The sequence below is a fragment of the Harpia harpyja genome, chromosome Z (assembly GCF_026419915.1).
Source record: "Harpia harpyja isolate bHarHar1 chromosome Z, bHarHar1 primary haplotype, whole genome shotgun sequence".
NCBI lineage: Eukaryota > Metazoa > Chordata > Aves > Accipitriformes > Accipitridae > Harpia > Harpia harpyja.
The window spans coordinates 24,809,078-24,827,582 of NC_068969.1; the positions used below are offsets into that span (position 1 = coordinate 24,809,078).

Sequence of the window (18,505 nt, forward strand, 5' to 3'; positions counted from 1 at the left end):
ATTCATTAGCTATCACTGTGACATCGCAAATCACTACCACAAGCGCGGGCACTCCTGCGAGTCCACCCTTGGGCAGCCGGGCTCATGCAGTGACTGCACCAGAGCCACACCACTGTCTGCTGAGCCCCAGCAGCAGCTGTTGCCCCTCTGCACACAGGCAGCAAGCCAACGCCTTTCCCTTCGGCCATTCAAAACATCCACCTGAGTTTGCTTTTACACTTTATTATTAAATACATCTCAGATGCAGAAACCGGTTTATTCATTCTCCTCGCTGCGCAGTCTGGCGTTAGGATTGGTGATCTTGATGGCGAGCTGAGCAGCTCTCTCCACGATTACCTTCCGGTTCTTGGAAGACACGTTGTGAGCAATCTCTGCGCAGTACGACCTGTTGGAAACAGACTGCGCGTCAGGGTCGACCCAACAGCGCCAGCAGCAGCCAAGGCAAAGCATTCTGGAGCTGTCCTGCCAGCAGCGTGCAGATGTGTTGCCGCCTGAGAGCTGAACCACGCACTGCCCACCGCCCTCATCAAGGCCGACCCGTTCTGGCCTGAAGCAGGAGCTCGCCTCCGCAACAGCTTGACCCTTCTGCTTTTTTCCTTGCAAATGAAGAGTCAGTAAGACGTAGTTTTTAATGGTGTTAATTATTGCTCTTATTACTTCGTTTTGAAAGAAGGGGCTGCAAGCAGGTTTAGGCTTGTGTCTGAACAGATAGGAAGCCACACTCCTGATTGCTATTTTACCAAAGCGAGGTAGGTGCAGTGCTGTTCACCACCACTACAATGTCGTATTTTTGCCAAAGATACAAGTTTGCCAGCCCCAGGACACCCCCTGTGCCCTCCCGCCAGCGGTGCTGCAGCACTAAGGAAACCAAGACGACCTTCGTGCTCTTGAAAGCAAGAGCTTCCCACGTCTCCCACCCACGTCCCACCCCGACTGTGCTGCCCTTCCGTCTCCCGACCCAGCGCCATTAGGGAACAGGCAGTGCACAGCCCCAGTGCCCCGCACTGCGTGAGGCAGGGAGCGCACGGGTCGTGCAGCCTTACTTGTTGCTCATCATGAGCACCTCCAGCTCCTTGACGTTGTGGACCAGGAACTTCCTGAACCCCGTGGGCAGCATGTGCTTTGTCTTCTTATTGCTGCCATAGCCAATGTTGGGCATCAGGATCTGACCCTTGAACCGCCGGCGAACTCTGTTATCAATACCTCTCGGTTTACGCCAGTTGCGCTGAAGAAACACGGAAAATATTTAATAGTTACAAAACAAGATCAGTCTGAAAATGCCCACCTCAAGGTAACAGCTCTAGCCAAAACCGAGCTCCAAGAAGATCCACCGTGCCAGGCTGTTACGGCACGGCTCGCTGCTTCAGCACTGGCCCTTTATGCTTCCATTCACCATCAGCCTTAAAAGCGACGCCGCCCAACTGTCCCAGAATTCATTGCCTAAAGAACTTCCAGTGACTTTTTACCTTGATCTTGACATAGCGATCGGACTGATGGCGGATGAACTTCTTGGTCCTCTTCTTGACGATTTTAGGTTTCACGAGAGGTCTGAGGGCAGGCATGGTGCCTAAGAGAAAGAGGAGCAGTATGAGAGGGGAAACCCGACGCAAAGGCGATGTGTTACTCCACTTACAGCACGTGTAGCAGACTATCTTCCACTCGCTGGCCACTCTGGAGGCTAGCGAGGGAATGGGTATTCATCTGCAGCGTCTCTCCCTCCCGCCTCCGAAGCTGGAAGAGCACTGAAAGCTCTCCAGATGCGATCCTGGGAGGTCACGCCTGACTCGGACAGCTTCCACGGCCGCCTTCGCAGGCACTACGTTCCCCGCCCGTTATTCTCCTGCCCTAATGAGCTCGGAGCCCTCCCAGCTCCGTGAACCCCGCGCAGACGGACGGACCGACCCAAAGCGCTGCCAGTTCTCTCCTTCGAGATCAGAAGCGACCGAGACTCGCCTGACGCGAACCTCCGGCGGATCCGGCCGCAGCCGCCTCTCCGGTCACGGCCAGCACCCCCTCCGGCGGCGCAGCCCCCCCCGTTGTAGCGACAACGCTACAAGCGACGACTTTGGCTCGTACTCTCGCTCCTCCGACCGCACGCCGGCACCCCGAGCGCGGCCGAGGCCCGGGGAACGAAGGGCCCCGAGAGGCCGCCGGCGAGGCCCCGGCCCTGCGGCCCACCGGCTCCCCACGCCCCGGGAGAAAACGGGCGGCGGAGGGAAGGGGGGGGGCACGCCCGCGGGCGGCGGCCGTACCGGGCCAGCGGCCCCCGGGGGGCAGATGGGGGCGGATGGAGACTCACCGGGTGCGGGATGGCGCCTCCCGCCGCAGGCCCCGCCGAGAGAGGGAGGTGGCGCCGCGCGCGGGGGCTTATGGGATACGCGGGCGGTCCTGCCAGGTCAGTGCGCCGGCGCGGCTGCGCAGAGCGGGCCCCGGCCTCTCGCGGGGCCTCGGGCCACCGCCGGGACGTGGCACCGGGCGAGCTCTGTCCGGCGGGGACGCCCTGAGACAACGGATCGGTGCTTCCCGCCCCGAAAACGTGCGCCGGTACTAAGCTGCCAGGACCTGCCCGGCGTCACTTTCGCCATGCTGTGCCCGGGCGGGCGCCGCTTCCGCCAGTACCGCTGGGCGGGAGGGCGCCACCTGGCGGCGCGGCGGCGCACCCGCGCCCCCCTCCGCCCGGGCCCGCGCGGCCACCGAGGGCGGGCGAGGGCCGGGGCTGCGGCGGCCGCGAGGCCGCGGCCGGGGCCGGGACCGGGACCGGGGCGAGGCTCCCCGACAAGACGGCCCCCGTCGCCCGCAGAGGAGCTGCCAGCCCAGCGGCAGACTACGCTGCCTGTCCAGCTCCTCCACCCTTAACCCGAACGTACGGCTCGACACCTTCACCTTCTCCACCGGCAGGGCCCCGATCCCCGAGCCGAGCGACAGGCCACGGAGCCGCCCTCGCGCCTCGCACCGCCGAGAGAAGAACTTGAGAAGAAACGGGTCTGGCTGACAGCAGCACGGCCGGAGGTCGAGCAGCCCCCCTCCCCAGAGTCAGCGGTGCTCAGGGCTGCAGAGGCCCGGACGGACGGGCTTGGTCAAACGGACGTAGCTGAACAAGGCGTGCGCCCTGCCAGCCTCCGTTTCGGGCAGGTAAAGGCGTATCTTGTCCAGAGGATGACCCGGCCAGAAGTTGTTGTCATTTGACTTGCTCATGTGCGCAAACTTCATTTGCATTTTATTCCTTTGAAGCCGCCTAAAAAAAAAAAAAAGTAAGATAAGAACGTGTTTTACCGAAATAGAACTCTGGGCGGTTTCACTGCTGCTGCTACGAATGGCAAAAGCGAGACTGACAAGAACCAGCTACCGGGGCTTCCAGGCTCTGGGAAGCTCTACCAGACCCGTGCCCTTTCAAGATTAGAGTTACGAGTGGTTTTGTTTGAACAGACTGAGATGATGACCCCCTTCAACAGCATATTCAACCTGCCAGCCTTTCAAACTAGGCTGCCAAATAACCTTTTTGAAGAGAATTTTAATCCAGCTTTCCTTGTGTTAGATCCAAATATGTGCTGCATAAATTGGGTATCTCTGTCATTATTACACATTATTTACATTAGAAACGCCAACTTGCAAAGCTGTCTTAAGAGCTGACACATTGCCCATCACTGCAGTATCTAAACACCCTTTAACTGAGATAACAAAGAAAGTTGTGCTGTACTTTGCTGTATTTTTTCCCTCTAAAAGTTTCTGCACCAATCCAAACAGTTTGGACTGTTCAATTTTTGGAAGGAGAAAGTTCTTTGCCACTTTGGCAGCCCTCGTCTGGCAGGAGGAAGGCGGGACCATGCTCCAACGTTCAGGGTAAACTCAGAACAAAGGCATCACTTCTTAAATGGGCGTCCCAGTCACTTAAGACCTGAGCAGAGCTTTTGTTTTCAAAGTGCTATTTACTGCTTTCTGAAAAAAACCCAACCCATGCAAATGGCCGTGAGAAGTTCTGACGTTAGGTTTAACAACTGAAATGCAGTGTTGTCAGTATAACAAGAGAAGGGTAGCTGCAGCTGTAAGGCCACCCAAGATCAAAGAATAAATCTCGATTTTGGGGGATTGTCTTTCTTCCACAAGAATATTCTCTGAGTGGATTTCAGACAGTGTAGGGTCAGTCTGAGGAGGACCTTCCGAGGAGAGAAGATTGTCACCTCTGTAGCTCTCTGCAAGTTCAGGGTACAGAACCAGACCCAACTAGACCATAATGCTCCTGCCAGGCACCACAAACCGCTCACCAGCACCACCGCAACCCAATGACTTCATTGAAATACAGAAGCGGCCGTGCAGCTGAGGGGAGACTCTGCCTCGATGCTGTCACTGGCTGCTCCCTTGCAGCACCCTGATGTTTCACTCCAGCACCTCGGTACCACCTCTGATGCGGTGGGGACCGAGCACAGAGGACTGACACACAACAGGGCAGCAGGAGGAGATCCTAAACCCTCTTTCAACAAACCTATTTTCCGCCTCTTTGGCCTGCTTTCCAGATGCAGTTCTTGACCTGGATGTGCTCACAGGCGATGGAGCAGGATCACGTGCTTTGGTGTAGGATCCTCCAGGCTGCCTGATCTGCCTTGTAGCTTCACCCTCTCTGATGACCTTGTCACCCGGGTGCAGCAGGGCTGTTGGCAAAGCACACAGTGAAAAGAAAACAGTCATGCCTCACCCCACCCAGCAATGGAGTGAGGACAGAAGATGCTGAATGCATTTACCCAAGAAAACCACTGAATTCTCCTGCTGCCCTGGGCCCATTCCCCAGCTGCCCCTCCCCATCCAATCCAGACCATCTCTGTTCTTGTCTGCGACACTGCCCAGGAGGGGATACAGCCACAGTGCAAAAGGAGGAAGGTGTGAGGGCCCCAACTGCGCTAATAGGACTTAATGGCCCTGACTGGCTCCACTCATGACCCTTCCCGCAGGCCCAGGAGCCCCAGCTCAGCTCAGCTGTCACGGTCACCAGCTCAGCCACAGCCGTGTCTGTGCCTGGGTCCTGACTGACTGGGACTGACTTCCTGGCTTGACCCTGGACCTGCCACAGCACCACGAACTTGCCTGATGACGTGGACTCTTGGTTGAACCTGCCTACCAACCCAGGGGCAACAGATTGGGGCCCTGGCCACCAGGCTCCTGCCCAGCCAGCTGTGGTATCGCACCGGGCCATTGCTGTGCCCAGACGCCGATCTGTAGTGCCCAGACACTGATCTGTAGCATCCTTTGCTATCTTAGCCTTGCTCTGGCCCTAATGATTGTTTTCTGATCCCAACCAGCAGCATCCCATTGCCATGCAGGGCTGCAAACACGCTTCAGCAGCAGCCCCTCCCACAGGAGCCCTGTTTCTGAGCTTGGGAAGAGACACAAGCATGTCAGATTTACTACATTCACATCAAGCCTTTGGTCTCTGCTTTACCTTTTTGCAGCACTAGCTCTGTGAGACGACTGTTGGGTCCTCTGCACAGCTTGAGGCTCTTCAGATAACTCAGGAAGCAATCCCTGCGGTACTGGTCCACCAGTGCTCCCAAGTCACCCTCTGCAGTTGATGGCAGGCAGTGCTCATTAATGGCTACATCCCCAGATCTCACCAGCCGACACTTTTCTTTCCATTCTAGCGGGCCATCTTTATCCTACAAGTCAAGGACAGGTCCTGGTTAGCACTGCTGGGTAAGCGCATCTCTGCACTTGCCAAGATGCTCCAAATAAAGTGTTTTGGGGTGAATGAATCGGTGTTACACTTTTATTTGATCATTGTGATGGGTTAACCCTGGCTGGATGCCAGGTGCCCACCAGAGCTGTTCTATCACTCCCCCTCCTTCTCAACTGGACAGGGGAGAGAAAAATATAACAAAGAGCTTGTGGGTCGAGATAAGGATAGGAGAGATCACTCACCAATTACCGTCACGGGCAAAACAGACTCAGTTTGGGGAAAAATTAACTTGATTTATTACAAATCAACCGGAGTAGGGTAATAAGAAATAAAACCAAATCTCAGAACACCTTCCCTCCACCCCTCCCTTCTTCCCGGGCACAACTTCACTCCCGGATTCTCTACCACCCCCCCCCAGCGGCACAGGGGGACGGGGATGGGGTTTACGGTCAGTTCATCACACGTTATTTTCTGCCGCTTCATCCCCCTCAGGGGGAGGACTCATCACACTCTTCCCCTGCTCCAGCGTGGGGTCCCACCCACGGGAGACAGTCCTCCACGAACTTCTCCAACGTGGGTCCTTCCCACGGGCTGCAGTTCTTCACGAACTGCTCCAGCATGGGTCCTTTCCACGGTGTGCAGTCCTTCAGGCACAGACTGCTCCAGCGTGAGCCCCCCACGGGGTCACAAGTCCTGCCAGAAAACCTGCTCCGTGGGCTCCTCTCTCCACAGATCCGCAGGTCCTGCCAGGAACCTGCTCCAGCGCGGGGTTCCCACGGGGTCACAGCCTCCTTCGGGAACCCACCTGCTCCGGCGTGGGGTCCTCCACGGGCTGCAGGTGGATATCTGCTCCACCGTGGACCTCCATGGACTGCAGGGGGACAGCCTGCCTCACCATGGTCTTCACCACGGGCTGCAGGGGAATCTCTGCTCCGGCGCCTGGAGCATCTCCTCCCCCTCCTTCTTCACTGACCTTGGTGTCCGCAGGGTTGTTTCTCTTACATGTTCTCACTCCTCTCTCCGGCTGCCGAATACCGCCGTCCCAACTTTTTTCCTTCTTAAAAATGTTATCACAGAGGCGTTACCACTATCGCTGATTGGCTCGGCCTTGGCCAGCGGCGGGTCTGTCTTAGAGCCGGCTGGTATGGGCTCTGTCGAACACAGGGGAAGCTTCCAGCAGCTTCTTACAGAAGCCACCCCTGTAACCCCACCCGCTACCAAAACCTTGCCACACAAAACCAATACAATCATCTTGCACTGACCCTGATAACTGAATAGGACAAAATGCTTATCAGCATCTTGTGGGACGAATCACAGTCCAGTGGGCATGTCAACTCAGCAATCAGGAAGACTCCATCCCCAGACATGAAAATTGTTTCAACATCATCTTTTTCTTGCCATTAACCCATAAAAAATATTAGTCTCGCCAAAGCGTTCAGAAGCTAAAACAACTGTTTTAGAGGACTTGTAACACCTCAGCTGCAAGTCCTGTGTGGTCAAGTGACTGCGAAGAGGTTAATATTCACGACAGCTCCCCGCCCTTTCCGTTCCTGCTGTACTGTCCTCTAAACCACCCCATGCTCACCAGCACATGCAGGTGCGCTTGTTTTCCTGCCACACACACAGTACCTTCTTCCATCGCCTCCTGTCTCTGAACTGTTTTCCAGCCTCTTCCATTTCATCGTAGCTTAGATATCTGCGTTCTGGCTCAGTGCTGACTGGGGGAACTTCTAACAGCATTAACTGTGTTTTAGGCTCGGTAGGAGCACGAGGCTTCATCTCTTTGGCTTTGCCCCCGGCAGGAGTTACACAACTGACCGCTGTGCAAGTGGTTGTATGGAACTGTGCTTGTACACCTACGATATAGATCAAAAAACAAACAAACAAAAAGCCCAGAGAAACTGTGTTACAGAGTAGCAGAAACACCAGGGCTGACCAACGTTTAAGGCAAAGGGCTTTTACATTTCGTGCACACTGGAACTCCCAGCAGACTCAGATCTTTGAATGAAAACATCCTTTAGCTTTTGACCCAGACACAAATATTACAGACTGCCCCTGTCTCTGCTTTGCAGTTTCCCAAAGTGTTTTGCTGTCCACGTTCAGTTCTGTGTTTCATGCTTACAAAATCTTTTTAATCTGCAAAACAGTTAGTGCAACGCAAGGGCAGCGAAATGTGTCCTACCTCACAGATGTGAAAACTGCAGCTTAGGATGACACAGGTACTATGAGAAGCCTTCAGGTTTGGGTTAGGTTTTAAAAGATAACCTCTTCAGAACCTGTGCCTCCCAGCTGCCACCAACAGCTGGAGGAAGGGTCTGCTTTTGATCCACTGGATGGTTAATGCTAACTAACAAAATCCAGTGCAGTACATTAAACCTCAGGGCTCACATTTTAAGCCAAACCCGAAAGATTGGATAATCTGTCCCCTACAGTTGGGGTGACTACAGTATTGCATACCTCCTGGACTGTTACGCTTTTCCCAAGAGAAGTCTCCTTCTGTCCACTCTGCTACAGGGCAGTGGCCTCTGAGAACCATATTCTGGATGCAGTTCGGTATTTCCCATCAGTAAGGATACAGAGCTGCTTTCCCAGCACAGTGCTCTCCCCTCACTGTTTTGGTCTCTCTGGATTGTCCTTTCATCATTTCCAGCCACTGCTTTTGACATTCAATCAGATCTTCATTGCTTATAAAATCTCCCCTCTTTGAGGAAGCCAGGAAGATGATTACTGTCTCCAGGTCCTTGTCGCTGATGGGAACTTTGGTCTGGCAACCAAAACCAAAACGACAGAGTCATCACAAAAACTTGCTCCACGGAAACCACTCCGGGTTTGCACGTGGGAAAATACAGCAGAGTTGCAGCAGTTCCTGCCTTTTCAGTTCCCTACGTACCGCTTTGATGACGTGAATGAAGTCTGCTCTTGTGATCTTCCTCCTGTCCATACCAGCCCTCTTGAACGTGTCCACCATCGACAGCTTCTGCTTGCGCAGGAGGTTATGCAGCGTGACAAGAGCCGGGGGGTATGGTGCACGAATAAGGGGAGGGTGACCGCCCTGCCAGGGCTGGCCACTCGCTGGTGGTGAGTGCTGAAAAAGAGTGGAAAATACCCCAAGATCACCGTTACCCAGAACCCCCACGCCAGCAGGGGCTGAGGAGATGCAGCGCAATGATCCCAAGGACAGAGTAACAGCACTTACAGACACCACTCCCAGGCTGCGGGTCACGGCCAATTTGCTTTCAGCCCTCCTGTCTGCTCTGCACGCCTTTATTCTTTCCCAGACTCTTTCTCCTCGACCGCTACGGGCAGGCTTTCCCATCAGCCATTTTCCTACATCCGCAATGCTCTCCAGCTGAGATCGGAGCTGCTTCCTCTCCTCAACCCAAGCCTCCAGCTTCTGTGGGTCACCTTCAGCATCGAAGGCGATTTCTGGAGACCTGAGGCCGTCTCCTCCCTCTGGGAGCAGCTGCAAAGCAGGCAGCTGGCAGGAGTCTGCAGCCCGGGTTGGCTTGGGAAAGGGAGCAGCTGCTTTTGCCATCGGTGGCAGAAAAATAACACACCGCCTGGCCTGAACGCGGCTGGGCTGAGCCTGCTTGCCTTCAGCCGCGAGCAGAGCGTTGGGCGCCTGTGTTTTGGGTGACATGGTTCGAAGCAGTGAACCAAGGCTCGACATCGGTCAAACCCTCGCTGGTGACAACAGGCGCCGTGGGTGACGACAGGCGCGCTCGTTACAGCCACCGGCTGGGACTCGGCCAGACAGCACCAGCGCTTGCTCTCCTCGGGCCTGGCTCCGGGCCTGGCCCCGGCCCCGGGGGCGGGCAGCGGTTCCGGGGGTCCTGCCGAGCCGAGCCGGCTGAGGCGGAGGGCAGCGGGGCGGGCGGCTGCGGCCCGGCGGCTCCCCCGGGAGACGGCCTGCCCCTCACCCCTTGACCCCTGAACCTTGACCCCGCCCCGCCGCTTGCCGTTTCCGCGGCGCAGCCGAGAGTCGCCGAGACAACGGTGCGGCCCCGCCCCCGGGGCCGAGACCCCGCCCCCGGGGCCGGGTCAGCGGCCAGGAGCTGCGCGGGGGGGCCGCGCAGGCTGGAAGGCCCAGGCGCTGCCAAACCGGGAAACCTTTATTAAAAATAGACAGAGACTTTAAACACTTCACTACGGCGACGGGCGGAGCGGGGAACGTCCCGCAAATAGTTACAGCAAGGACTGGACGGCACCGCAAGGACCCTCGCACCGCACGGCGGGTGAGGACGGCGAGGAGGAGGAGGGTGCCCGGCCTTCCTCAGTCTATGCTCAGCCGCTCCTGGTTCTCCCAGAGCCATGCGTGGTACACGTTCAACTTGTGGTCCTGCGGCTGTACCTAAAGCAAACGGAAAGAAAGGGGTTAACGTTTACCGAAATACCTTCTCTTACATCACCTCCCCACCCTGACCTATTTCCCCTCCCAGCTCAGGACCCCCGCTTAAGGGTCAGCCCCAAAACCACCCACCCCTGTGAATCGGGAGGGGGGCCCTATGCTGGAGAGCAAAACTGCCCCTCACAGCCGCCTGCCACAAGGGATCCCGGCACGGCAAAGGCTCCACCTGCACCGATCATGGAGGGATGCCAGGATCTGGCTGGCAGGAAACGTAGGGAACCCGGTTCTTAACCGGAGCAGGGAAGAGACTCTCACCCCCACAGCAAGGAAATAAGAAAAAGAACACAGTCAAAGTGGAGAATTACGGGGGGGGCGTGTGGGGTGTGTGGAATCAAGGTGGCACAAGTCCTCCTTTAGAGGTTCAGACCTGTAAAAGGTACACTCTGGGAATTCAACCTACCCAAGACACAAAAATTGCCTTTTTTTTTTTTTTTAACCCAAGGGAGTCCATAGGTACAAGCCCAGCAAAGCTGGCAGTGTGGCTGCAGACGGAGCCCTGGCAGCATGGCCGTACCACCCACCTCCTTCCATTCGTTGACACAGAAGATTCTGTAGGAGTCGTTCCCGTACTTCCCGATGCCGTGCAGCTCGATGGGGTACTTCCAGCGCTTGCTCAGGTACTCATCTGCAACGCAGGGTCATATGCTCCACTGCCTGCAGGCAGGCAGAGCGCAGAAAGCAACTCTGGACAAACTCCCGATTCTCTGCTATTGTAACACATCTCCACTTGGGAACATTTTAAATGAAAACCACAAGTTTTAGCTATTTCCCAGTGAAAGTAGGTGAGGAATCCCTATGGGGTGTATCTTAAACACCTTTTAAACAAAACACTGAGGGCAAGTCTTAATTACCTTTCTCTCCTCAGAACCCACAGAGGAATACTTTTATTCTAAGTGTAGAAAATATCAGAATCACAGAAAAATTCAGGCCAGATGGGCCTTCTGGAGGTCACCTGACGCAAAACAGAGCAGAGTCACCTTATCACGGTGCTGCAAAACATAAAACCAGTCCTGCAGGTGTTCATATTTTTTCCTACTCAAAGAAGTCTCCCTGACAACAGTCTCTTGCAGAACTCATTATGTGTATGTTACTTCATTCTCAGTTAAGACAACAGTATCAGCTGCTTTGCATATGTAAGACCAACGTATCCCAAAGTTGCATAAAACAAGCCACCACCAATATTTGCCAAAGAGAAGGAAAAGTCACAGACCACTGTTTGAAAATAATACTGTTTGTCCTGCTAGTATAATTTAGACCATTCCACAGACATATTCAGGAAAACCTACCTGAGAACTTGATGATAGTTTTCGCTCTGAGTTCATAGAGGCCAAGAGGTTTGAGCAGCTCCGACATTTCTTTCCAGTCTGCAGTCCTGGTTATTTCAGGAGAAGGATACTTCTTCAGGAACTCCCAGAGCACAGGAATTGCCATTTTACCTAGTGAAAGAAACCACCATGAACAGAAGGCTGTGCGGGCAATTCTCTTTTTTGATTATCTATGTATGCTTTTTTGAGGTGAGCTTTTTCAGAAGCAAGAGTTACAAATTAAAGACGACTTTTTTTTTTTTTTTTTTACACTGACACAAATTAATATACATTTATTCTTTCATTAATGCCATTAAAAAATAGCAACTGTTCTGACCCTATACCACCCCCCCAACATTTATACAACATGAAATTGTATTACTCTATTTACCTGAAGTTTTATTGAGAAATATGGTTCCAATGAGAAGTTTCCATGGATCATGGAAAAGTGTTTCTTGGACCAGATTAAAAGGAGAACGTGGAGGAGTCCATTTTCTGAAGGCCTTCCTTCTAGGTGGGCTGGGAGCTGTACACAGAGGCAATACAGGAAAATTTATTGGGCAGTAAAGGATGGGCTTACCTATTTGAATGAAAATAATAAACAAAAATGAAGACCTTTTGAAGCAGATTCATCTTTGTGGGGGCACTATATGTGGATGGAGCAATGGCAGCTCCCACACAAATTTTACAGAACTGCAAGGGACCATGCGTCCCCTGGTACAGACTGCAGTAAGAGTCCAGGCCGCCTGCGTGTGCCCCCATGTTCCACGTTACATATATTTTCTGAGGAGAGAGGCCCTCCCCAGCCACCACCACGCTCCTGTGCAGGTACAGAGCAGCAGCCGCAGGGTACCGGCTTTCCCCGTGACGGGAGAAACACCTCAGCGGTCTGAAGATAACTTCCCCAAAGCCATTCACCCCATCACCTCACAGTTGCTGAAAGAGCTGCCGAGGCATTTAATACCAGCCTTAATGGTTGTTTGCGAGACACAAACCACCGAGGTTTAAAATGGGACACGATCAGCACCAGTGCAGTAACCCGAGCTCTCTGATGCCACCTAAGCACGGCCTGCCTAAAACTGGAAGAAATCTTCCATAACATCACTTGATCTTGAGCCTTCCTATTCCTCTCCCGATAAAAAAAAAAAAGATTTATTTCTCCAAAGAATATTATACCTTCTTTACTGTATTTACTGGAAAAATACGGACTCGTTTTCCTCCTATCCACTTGCGTTCGTGGGATAGACTCTTCTGTAAAGAAATGATACTTTAGCATTAAAAAGAAAAAAATCAACCAAGTATTTTGCTGTCACGTTTCATACACCATTTCCGCTTTACATTGTGATGGAAACACAAGGATTTCTCGTAGGTGTACAGAACATAAACATGCTTTAGATTCACTCCAGTACTCCTCTGTATTCCAACTCTATGAAAAATCTTCAGAAGATAAACAGTTACTTTGCCACAGTCTGAGGAAACAGGCTAAAACTACAGCCAAGGATTAAATGTTGCCCACACACTCTAGCATATGAAAACAGCTAAAACTCACCTTTTTTAAGAATCGAGCTGACCAGCTGTGCAACATTTAAAAAGTTAGTGCAGCAAAGGTAATAAACATTATTATATTATACTATACTGCTAAAGGGATTGGTAGAGTAAGTTCCAGTTGTGAATAAATCTGCATTAAGTTAAATGCTGTTGGATAAAGAAATGAGACGGATTCAGACGTCAAAGCAGCTTGACCTGAAACAGAGTATTTTGCTCGTATAGTTAGGAGGACCCCTGGCAGAACGTTAGGATCACATTCTGCTCAAAAACACAGATATAGCTGGCAGCATTTTAACTGCTGTGAAGCTTATCTCGTCACACGGCTGCAAGACGTTAGCATCCATTTCAGTGTCAGATTTAAAATCCTGGTTACCTGGATTCCCTTGGTCTGTCTCTTTCCCTGTTTTCAATCCATTGGTTTTCTCCTCAGATTTTGCAGAAGACGCGTCATTAGATCCTGTCTCCACACATTCCTCCTCTGCCAGGCTCTCCAACTGCCTTTGTGAGCGAGCTGTCACTGACCTTAGCTGTATGACTGACCGTGACCTGGACATTCTTATCAGAGCTTTTCCTGCATCCATAGGGTCTGCATTCTGACCATCTATACCCTGACTATCAGCGACACACAGGGCTGTCCTTCTACAGATTTTCTTGTTTTGAACGCACTCAGTTTCCTGTTTGTTACATACTCTTCTCTGTCTTTTGTTTTGGGTATTATCTCGATTCCTCTTTTCTGAGCTCCTTCCAGTTTTCTTATCCTGAACGCTTTTTCCACCTGCCCTTTTGGTTTTCAAACAGTCCTCTGGGTCTATGCCTTTCATGAGCAAATCTTTGCTTTCCAGAGTGGCTGTAACATCTTCCAGCTGTTCACATTCAGTCTGAAGGTTTCGAGTTCTATCCTCTGCACCATTTTGTACACTGAGGCCTTGCACTTGACTGTGACAATCCTCATTCTCTAAAACAGTCCCCGCAGCTTTTGTGCTGTATCTTTTCACCCTCGAACGGGTACTCCTCTGATAAGGAGCTGTAAAATCAAAATCTTCTGCTTTTAGCGTCATCTCCCCAGTTTTCCGAAAACACTCCATGAGCGCACGTTTCGATCTTAGCTTATTTCCTTCAGGGCTGCGGTAGGGAAGAAAAGTAAATTAGCGATGACTTCTTCGTTCTCTCGCTCTTCACTTAAAAAACTGTTCTAGAGTTTAAAAAAAATCAGACCAAATGACAATGATAGCCGACAGGGTGACATCTAGGCAAGTTTCTGCGACTTGACCAAAGAAGATGTACGCAGAGAGTTTACAGATGACCCTAGGTGTACTACGCACCTCACCTCACGAACTCTGCGTGCGGCATGCACGCGTGTTTACTCTCGAATGCAAGCTTGTACTACCGGGAGGGGAAGAAGTGGTTTGCCCAAAGGCGGCGGCAGCAGCAGCGGCGGCAGCTTCCCCCTAGCCCCGGCCCCGTCCCGCCGGCCCCGTCCTCACCTGACAAAGTACACGTCGATCCTCCCTGCCGTCCTGCCCGACTGCCTCCGCCTGGTCACCTTCTGCCAGCCGCCGGGGACGGCGCTGGGCCCGGCCGCGGCCCGTTTCCTCGCGAGTCCCCTCCCCGCCGCGGCGCCGGTGCCCCCGCCGCTGGGACCGGGACGCTCCGCCGCCTCCTCCTCCTCCTCCACCGCCGCCCCGACTCGGCTGCTGCCCGGGAGGCTGCACAGGGAAGGAGACGCTGCAGTGGAGCCCTGCTCCGAGCGGGGGGCTCCGGGACGCGGCGGGCCCAGGCCCGAACCCGGCCCCGGGGGCCGGCTCAGCCTCGGGCCCGCCACTGCCCCGCGGGCGTCACCTGTCGGCATCGCCATGGCCATCACCATCACCCCCACCCCGCTCCGCCGCCATCCCGCCCGTCGCCACCGACGCCTACCCGCCGGCCGCCGCCGCCGCCATCTCGGGCGCCTCCATCACGTGACGCCCCGCCGCCGTTCCCGCGTCCCGTCCTGCGCAAGCGCAGCCCGGCCCCGCTGGCGGGCGCCCCCTGCCGGGGCGGCGGGCCGCCGGGCCCCCAGGCGCATGCGCGTTGCCCGTGGCGCCGGCGGGGCGGGTGTAAACAAGCGGGCGGCGCCGTCGAGGCGGGACGGGTTGTGGGGCCGTGAGGGGAGGCTCGGCCCGGCTCGGCCCGGCCCGGCCTGGGGGATGCGGGCCGCGCTCACCTGGCGCGACAAGGCCGAGCAGTGGTGAGCGGTTCCGGGGGAGAGCCGGGCCGCTACGGCCCTGCTCCACGGTGAGGCGGCCGGGGGCGCGTCCCTTACCCACCCGCCGCGCGGCCTGTGAGGAGCCGCGGCGGCCCGGCGGTGGGCTGCGGCCCGGGAGCAGGCCGGCCGCGGCCTGGCCATCGGGACAGCGGTACCGGGCCCGGCGGCGGCGGCGTCGCCTGCCCGCGGCTGGAGCTGGGGGGGTGGCCGGCCGGCCGGCCCGGGCTAGCGCGTTCAGGCCGCGATGGGCTCGCCGGCACCGGCCCGCGCTCCGCCTCGGCACCGCCGCAGGGCACGCAGGCGGCGGGGTGTCCTGGGCTGGGAGTCCTTTCTGCAGCCAGCGCTTTTCCTGTCCCCGTGGTAGGCAGCTGCGGGCAGGAGCGGCTGGATTCCTGTGGCCTCTTGATTGATAGCGGTGATCCCGTAACGCAAAGCCTTTCTGGGGGTAGTTTTTGCTTTTTTTTCACTTTAGAGGTAGCCAAAGGCCAGTAGCCGGCCTCGGTATTCGTGTGGTTCTGCCTCCAAGGGTACAGCTGTGAGCTTCTTCCAGACCTCCCGCCCGTGTCTGTCCGGGCGTGGAGCCTGAATGGTGACCAGTGCTTGGGCTTCTTCCTGAGTGCAGGGAGATGATCGCAGAGGGTTCTTTCTGTCCGGGGAATTTTCTCAGGAATCAGACATACCCTCAAGTATGCAATTAACGGTTTTTGTTATGTGGTGTCTTTGATGTTAAAGGAAATATATTTTCTGCCTACAAATACAGGGGGGGGTTGTTTTTTTTTTTATTTGTTTGTTTGTTGTTTTTTTCTTTAGTATTTATGATCTTGCATTCAAACCGGATGGGACTCAATTGATAATTGCTGCTGGAAATAGACTGCTGGTAGGGAAACTTTTTTTTCCTCTTGCATTTACAGCTGTATGAATATGATGTCTTTCACACTAACTCATGAATATAACCTATCACAAATCCTCTTATCTCTACTAGTCCAGCCTCATATCTACATACATATTAACGCAGGCTAACTGTAAAGTGTTTTGAAGCTTTTCAGTGTTTTTTACCAAGTTTTAAGCTCTGTTTCCCAAAGTAATGAGATTTAAGTTACTTGTGTCATCTCATCCTCTAGCACCTCACCCGGTGGTTTGAAATCCATTAACCTGCATCCAAACTTAGCACAGTGGCATGGTATACAGATACTGTATTGTTACAAGTTTCGTGCAAATCTTTGTGAAAAGGGGAAGGAAACTCAAACTGATGTCCCTACTTGGTGAGAAGCTTCAACTAGAGCCTTTTGCAGTTCCCTGGGTCCGCTTGCCTTCTGCTAACCCATCAGCAAGAGCAGCTCAGGACCACGCTTCTCACGGTTCCTGCAGAGCTTTCAGATGGGGCCAGTGTAGAAACTGCAGGGATGGATGGATGGCATGATTATAGAGATGTAGTTCAGAACTGCAGGACAGCAGGCTTTATTACTTTCAGTGCTTGCATAAGGGTATATTTAGTGATGGTCTTTTCCAGTAATTTATTATGTTTAGACATCTTATGTGGGGAAAGAAGTAAACCAAGCTGGCCAAATCAGGTGTTTGGAAATTTCTTTTGTGCATGTAATTTTCTAATACCGAGTCTTCTTGCATTCTGAGAAGTATCACGTTAAGGAAAGCTGCTTCTACACTTTAAAACGTTGTGTCTTGCATGGACTGTATGTTATGCAAGAAAGCAAACACGAAAGAAACTTGTTGGCCTTCAGTAATTTTACATCCTAGTCCTCACTGGAAGATTTTTTTATGTATGTTTTTTGTTTGTATGTTTGTGTTTTTGTTCCCACCCACCCCCTCCCCCCATTTAAATAGGTATATGATACTTCTGATGGAACCTTAATTCAGCCTTTGAAAGGACATAAGGACACTGTATACTGTGTGGCTTATGCTAAAGATGGTAAATATCACTTTGGGGGGCTTTGTTAGTCTGGTTTGTAAAGTGCATATCTTCCATTTCTTATTGCCAATTGATAAATAGAGAAATCGGGGTTGTTTCAGTAACAGTATCCTGAACACGTGTGTGAGTGCTGGTGGTTTTTTTGTTTTTTAATGGAGAATTTGAACTGCTGTACTAATGCTACATGCAGAAGTACTGTATTTTTACATGTAAGGCTACCTGTTAATGCAAGAACTGTAGTCCCTGCTTCCTCTCCCCTTTTACTTCAGTGACAGTTAAGTTTATATTTGTGGGGTAATGTGAGGAGAAGGCTTACCCCAGAGATCCCTCTTTCTAGTACACCACCTGCCTCTGATTTTTATTCCCAGAGTTCCTCTGTCCTGAAGCTTCCCGATCTTCTGATCCTTCACGCATTACCATGCTCACTAGAGACCTTACTCTGCTTCCAATTCTTTCATTGCCTCAGATTCTCATTCTGTGGGGACTTACTGTCTGTGGGCTCAGAGGACTTCCTCTCAAATACTACTGTGTTAAGTTACAGGTGATACCTGTGAAAATGTACCATTTTTGCCTTGGCACTGTTAACATAAATCTCCAACCTGTTACTGACAGTGTTGGAAAGACTGTCTACTTGCTTGTGTTGCTGGGCTTTAATGAGGTGCGCTCTATGGGAATAAGAAAATAAAGTCATCGGAGTTTCACGTAGTTGGAAAAATGCAGTCATGTGAAGACACTTGCAGTGTTAGGCCCTTTATTACTTGAGGTTTGTCAAGTTCAAGAACTTCTTGCTCTCTCTTTGATTATTTGGAATGAAAGTGATTCTTGTATGTGTGGGATTTAATTTATATCTAATTCCTAGGCAAACGTTTCGCATCTGGCTCTGCTGATAAAAGTGTGATAATTTGGACTTCAAAGTTAGAAGGAATTCTGAAATACACGTAAGTGATGCTTTTCAATTCTGTGTCTCTCAAAAGCGGACTTTGATTATGCACTTCTGCTGTCAACGAGTACATGCTGTTAGATTTGGAAGAAGGTTGACTAAGGTCAGAGAAAATACCAGGGGGTAAGAGGAGGGGGAAGAGGAAGAGAACAGTCAAAGTATCTGAATGAGGCAGGAAAGCAATTAAAGGCATAAAATAGGGTGGGAAGTCTAGATAAGTCTCTGAATTTAGAGGGCTGGCAGGGAACTGGAGAAACTGTATGGACCAAAATAAAACTAAATTGAATATGACTCTGATCTTGTATAATAAACAAAATTAATATAATTCTTGTTCAAAGACCAAATTAAAGATAAGCTTTGGTACTTTCGGTATATTTCCATCTTTCTTCTGGCTTTCTTTTTATGTCATCCCTCTTAAGTGACATCTTCAAATTCTGTTTCTGAATGTGTGTGTACATTTATTGCTAG

At 52.5% G+C, this 18,505-nt stretch overlaps 4 protein-coding genes and 1 non-coding gene across 17 annotated transcripts in view; 1 reads left to right on the forward strand and 4 right to left on the reverse strand.

Annotated features, from left to right (window-relative positions):
• Positions 1 to 206: 206 nt before the first annotated feature.
• Positions 207 to 2,448, reverse strand: RPL32 (ribosomal protein L32). The gene is made up of 4 exons (XM_052776084.1): positions 2,300 to 2,448; positions 1,467 to 1,567; positions 1,044 to 1,225; positions 207 to 385 (listed from the first exon to the last, which is right to left on the reverse strand). Exons 2-4 carry the CDS (start codon positions 1,560 to 1,562, stop codon positions 256 to 258), a joined length of 408 nt encoding a protein of 135 aa, XP_052632044.1. The 5' UTR covers positions 1,563 to 1,567; positions 2,300 to 2,448; the 3' UTR covers positions 207 to 255.
• On the reverse strand, positions 1,637 to 1,775 carry LOC128137922 (small nucleolar RNA SNORA7). Its single transcript, XR_008233909.1, has one exon. It is a non-coding gene; the product is annotated as a small nucleolar RNA SNORA7 (small nucleolar RNA).
• Positions 2,449 to 2,881: 433 nt separating the features above from the next.
• Positions 2,882 to 9,416, reverse strand: EFCAB12 (EF-hand calcium binding domain 12). Its single transcript, XM_052778584.1, has 7 exons — positions 8,862 to 9,416; positions 8,556 to 8,750; positions 8,276 to 8,429; positions 7,295 to 7,521; positions 5,432 to 5,645; positions 4,481 to 4,646; positions 2,882 to 3,235 (listed from the first exon to the last, which is right to left on the reverse strand). Exons 1-7 carry the CDS (start codon positions 9,333 to 9,335, stop codon positions 3,034 to 3,036), a joined length of 1,632 nt encoding a protein of 543 aa, XP_052634544.1. The 5' UTR covers positions 9,336 to 9,416; the 3' UTR covers positions 2,882 to 3,033.
• A 343-nt stretch (positions 9,417 to 9,759) lies between these two features.
• On the reverse strand, positions 9,760 to 14,778 carry MBD4 (methyl-CpG binding domain 4, DNA glycosylase). Of its 5 annotated transcripts, none has more exons than XM_052778539.1 (7): positions 14,410 to 14,778; positions 13,299 to 14,047; positions 12,554 to 12,628; positions 11,769 to 11,903; positions 11,360 to 11,509; positions 10,595 to 10,698; positions 9,760 to 10,016 (listed from the first exon to the last, which is right to left on the reverse strand). In XM_052778539.1, exons 1-7 carry the CDS (start codon positions 14,772 to 14,774, stop codon positions 9,939 to 9,941), a joined length of 1,656 nt encoding a protein of 551 aa, XP_052634499.1. In that variant the 5' UTR covers positions 14,775 to 14,778; the 3' UTR covers positions 9,760 to 9,938. The 5 variants fall into 5 exon arrangements, 3 of the variants coding, with proteins under 3 accessions (XP_052634499.1, XP_052634498.1, XP_052634500.1); XM_052778538.1 differs by having other exon boundaries at positions 10,588 to 10,698; XR_008233718.1 differs by having other exon boundaries at positions 9,934 to 10,016; positions 10,595 to 10,799.
• Positions 14,779 to 15,020: 242 nt separating this feature from the next.
• IFT122 (intraflagellar transport 122) overlaps positions 15,021 to 18,505 on the forward strand; it is a 34,388-nt gene continuing 30,903 nt past the window's right edge. For 7 of the 9 annotated variants that reach the window (XR_008233475.1, XR_008233476.1, XM_052776886.1 and 4 more), the window contains exons 1-4: positions 15,021 to 15,152; positions 15,981 to 16,047; positions 17,013 to 17,097; positions 17,957 to 18,035. Coding sequence is in view for 5 of the 9 variants with exons in the window: in XM_052776886.1 (XP_052632846.1) it covers positions 15,112 to 15,152; positions 15,981 to 16,047; positions 17,013 to 17,097; positions 17,957 to 18,035 (272 nt within the window). In the remaining 4 variants the exon portion in view is untranslated. Of the gene's footprint in view, positions 15,153 to 15,980; positions 16,048 to 17,012; positions 17,098 to 17,956; positions 18,036 to 18,505 lie in introns of those variants that run through there. The other 2 variants (XM_052776882.1, XM_052776885.1) reach the window with 2 other exon arrangements.

What these genes read in the sequence shown, in the direction of transcription:
- RPL32 (XM_052776084.1), bottom strand. Translation starts at nt 1,562, where the DNA reads ATGCCTGCCCTCAGACCTCTCGTGAAACCTAAAATCGTCAAGAAGAGG. An exon ending in ATCGCTATGTCAAGATCAAG is followed by an intron (nt 1,226 to 1,466) that starts GTAAAAAGTCAC and finishes GTGTTTCTTCAG; the next exon opens with CGCAACTGGCGTAAACCGAG. An exon ending in GTGCTCATGATGAGCAACAA is followed by an intron (nt 386 to 1,043) that starts GTAAGGCTGCAC and finishes TGTTTCCAACAG; the next exon opens with GTCGTACTGCGCAGAGATTG.
- MBD4 (XM_052778538.1), bottom strand. Translation starts at nt 14,774, where the DNA reads ATGCCGACAGGTGACGCCCGCGGGGCAGTGGCGGGCCCGAGGCTGAGC. An exon ending in ATTTCTCAATAAAACTTCAG is followed by an intron (nt 11,510 to 11,768) that starts GTAAATAGAGTA and finishes TTCTTTCACTAG; the next exon opens with GTAAAATGGCAATTCCTGTG. An exon ending in CGAATGGAAGGAGGTGGGTG is followed by an intron (nt 10,017 to 10,587) that starts GTACGGCCATGC and finishes CGTTTGCTTTAG; the next exon opens with GTACAGCCGCAGGACCACAA.
- EFCAB12 (XM_052778584.1), bottom strand. Translation starts at nt 9,335, where the DNA reads ATGTCGAGCCTTGGTTCACTGCTTCGAACCATGTCACCCAAAACACAG. An exon ending in TCATTCACGTCATCAAAGCG is followed by an intron (nt 8,430 to 8,555) that starts GTACGTAGGGAA and finishes TTTGGTTGCCAG; the next exon opens with ACCAAAGTTCCCATCAGCGA. An exon ending in GCCAAAGAGGCGGAAAATAG is followed by an intron (nt 3,236 to 4,480) that starts GTTTGTTGAAAG and finishes TTTTTTTTTTAG; the next exon opens with GCGGCTTCAAAGGAATAAAA.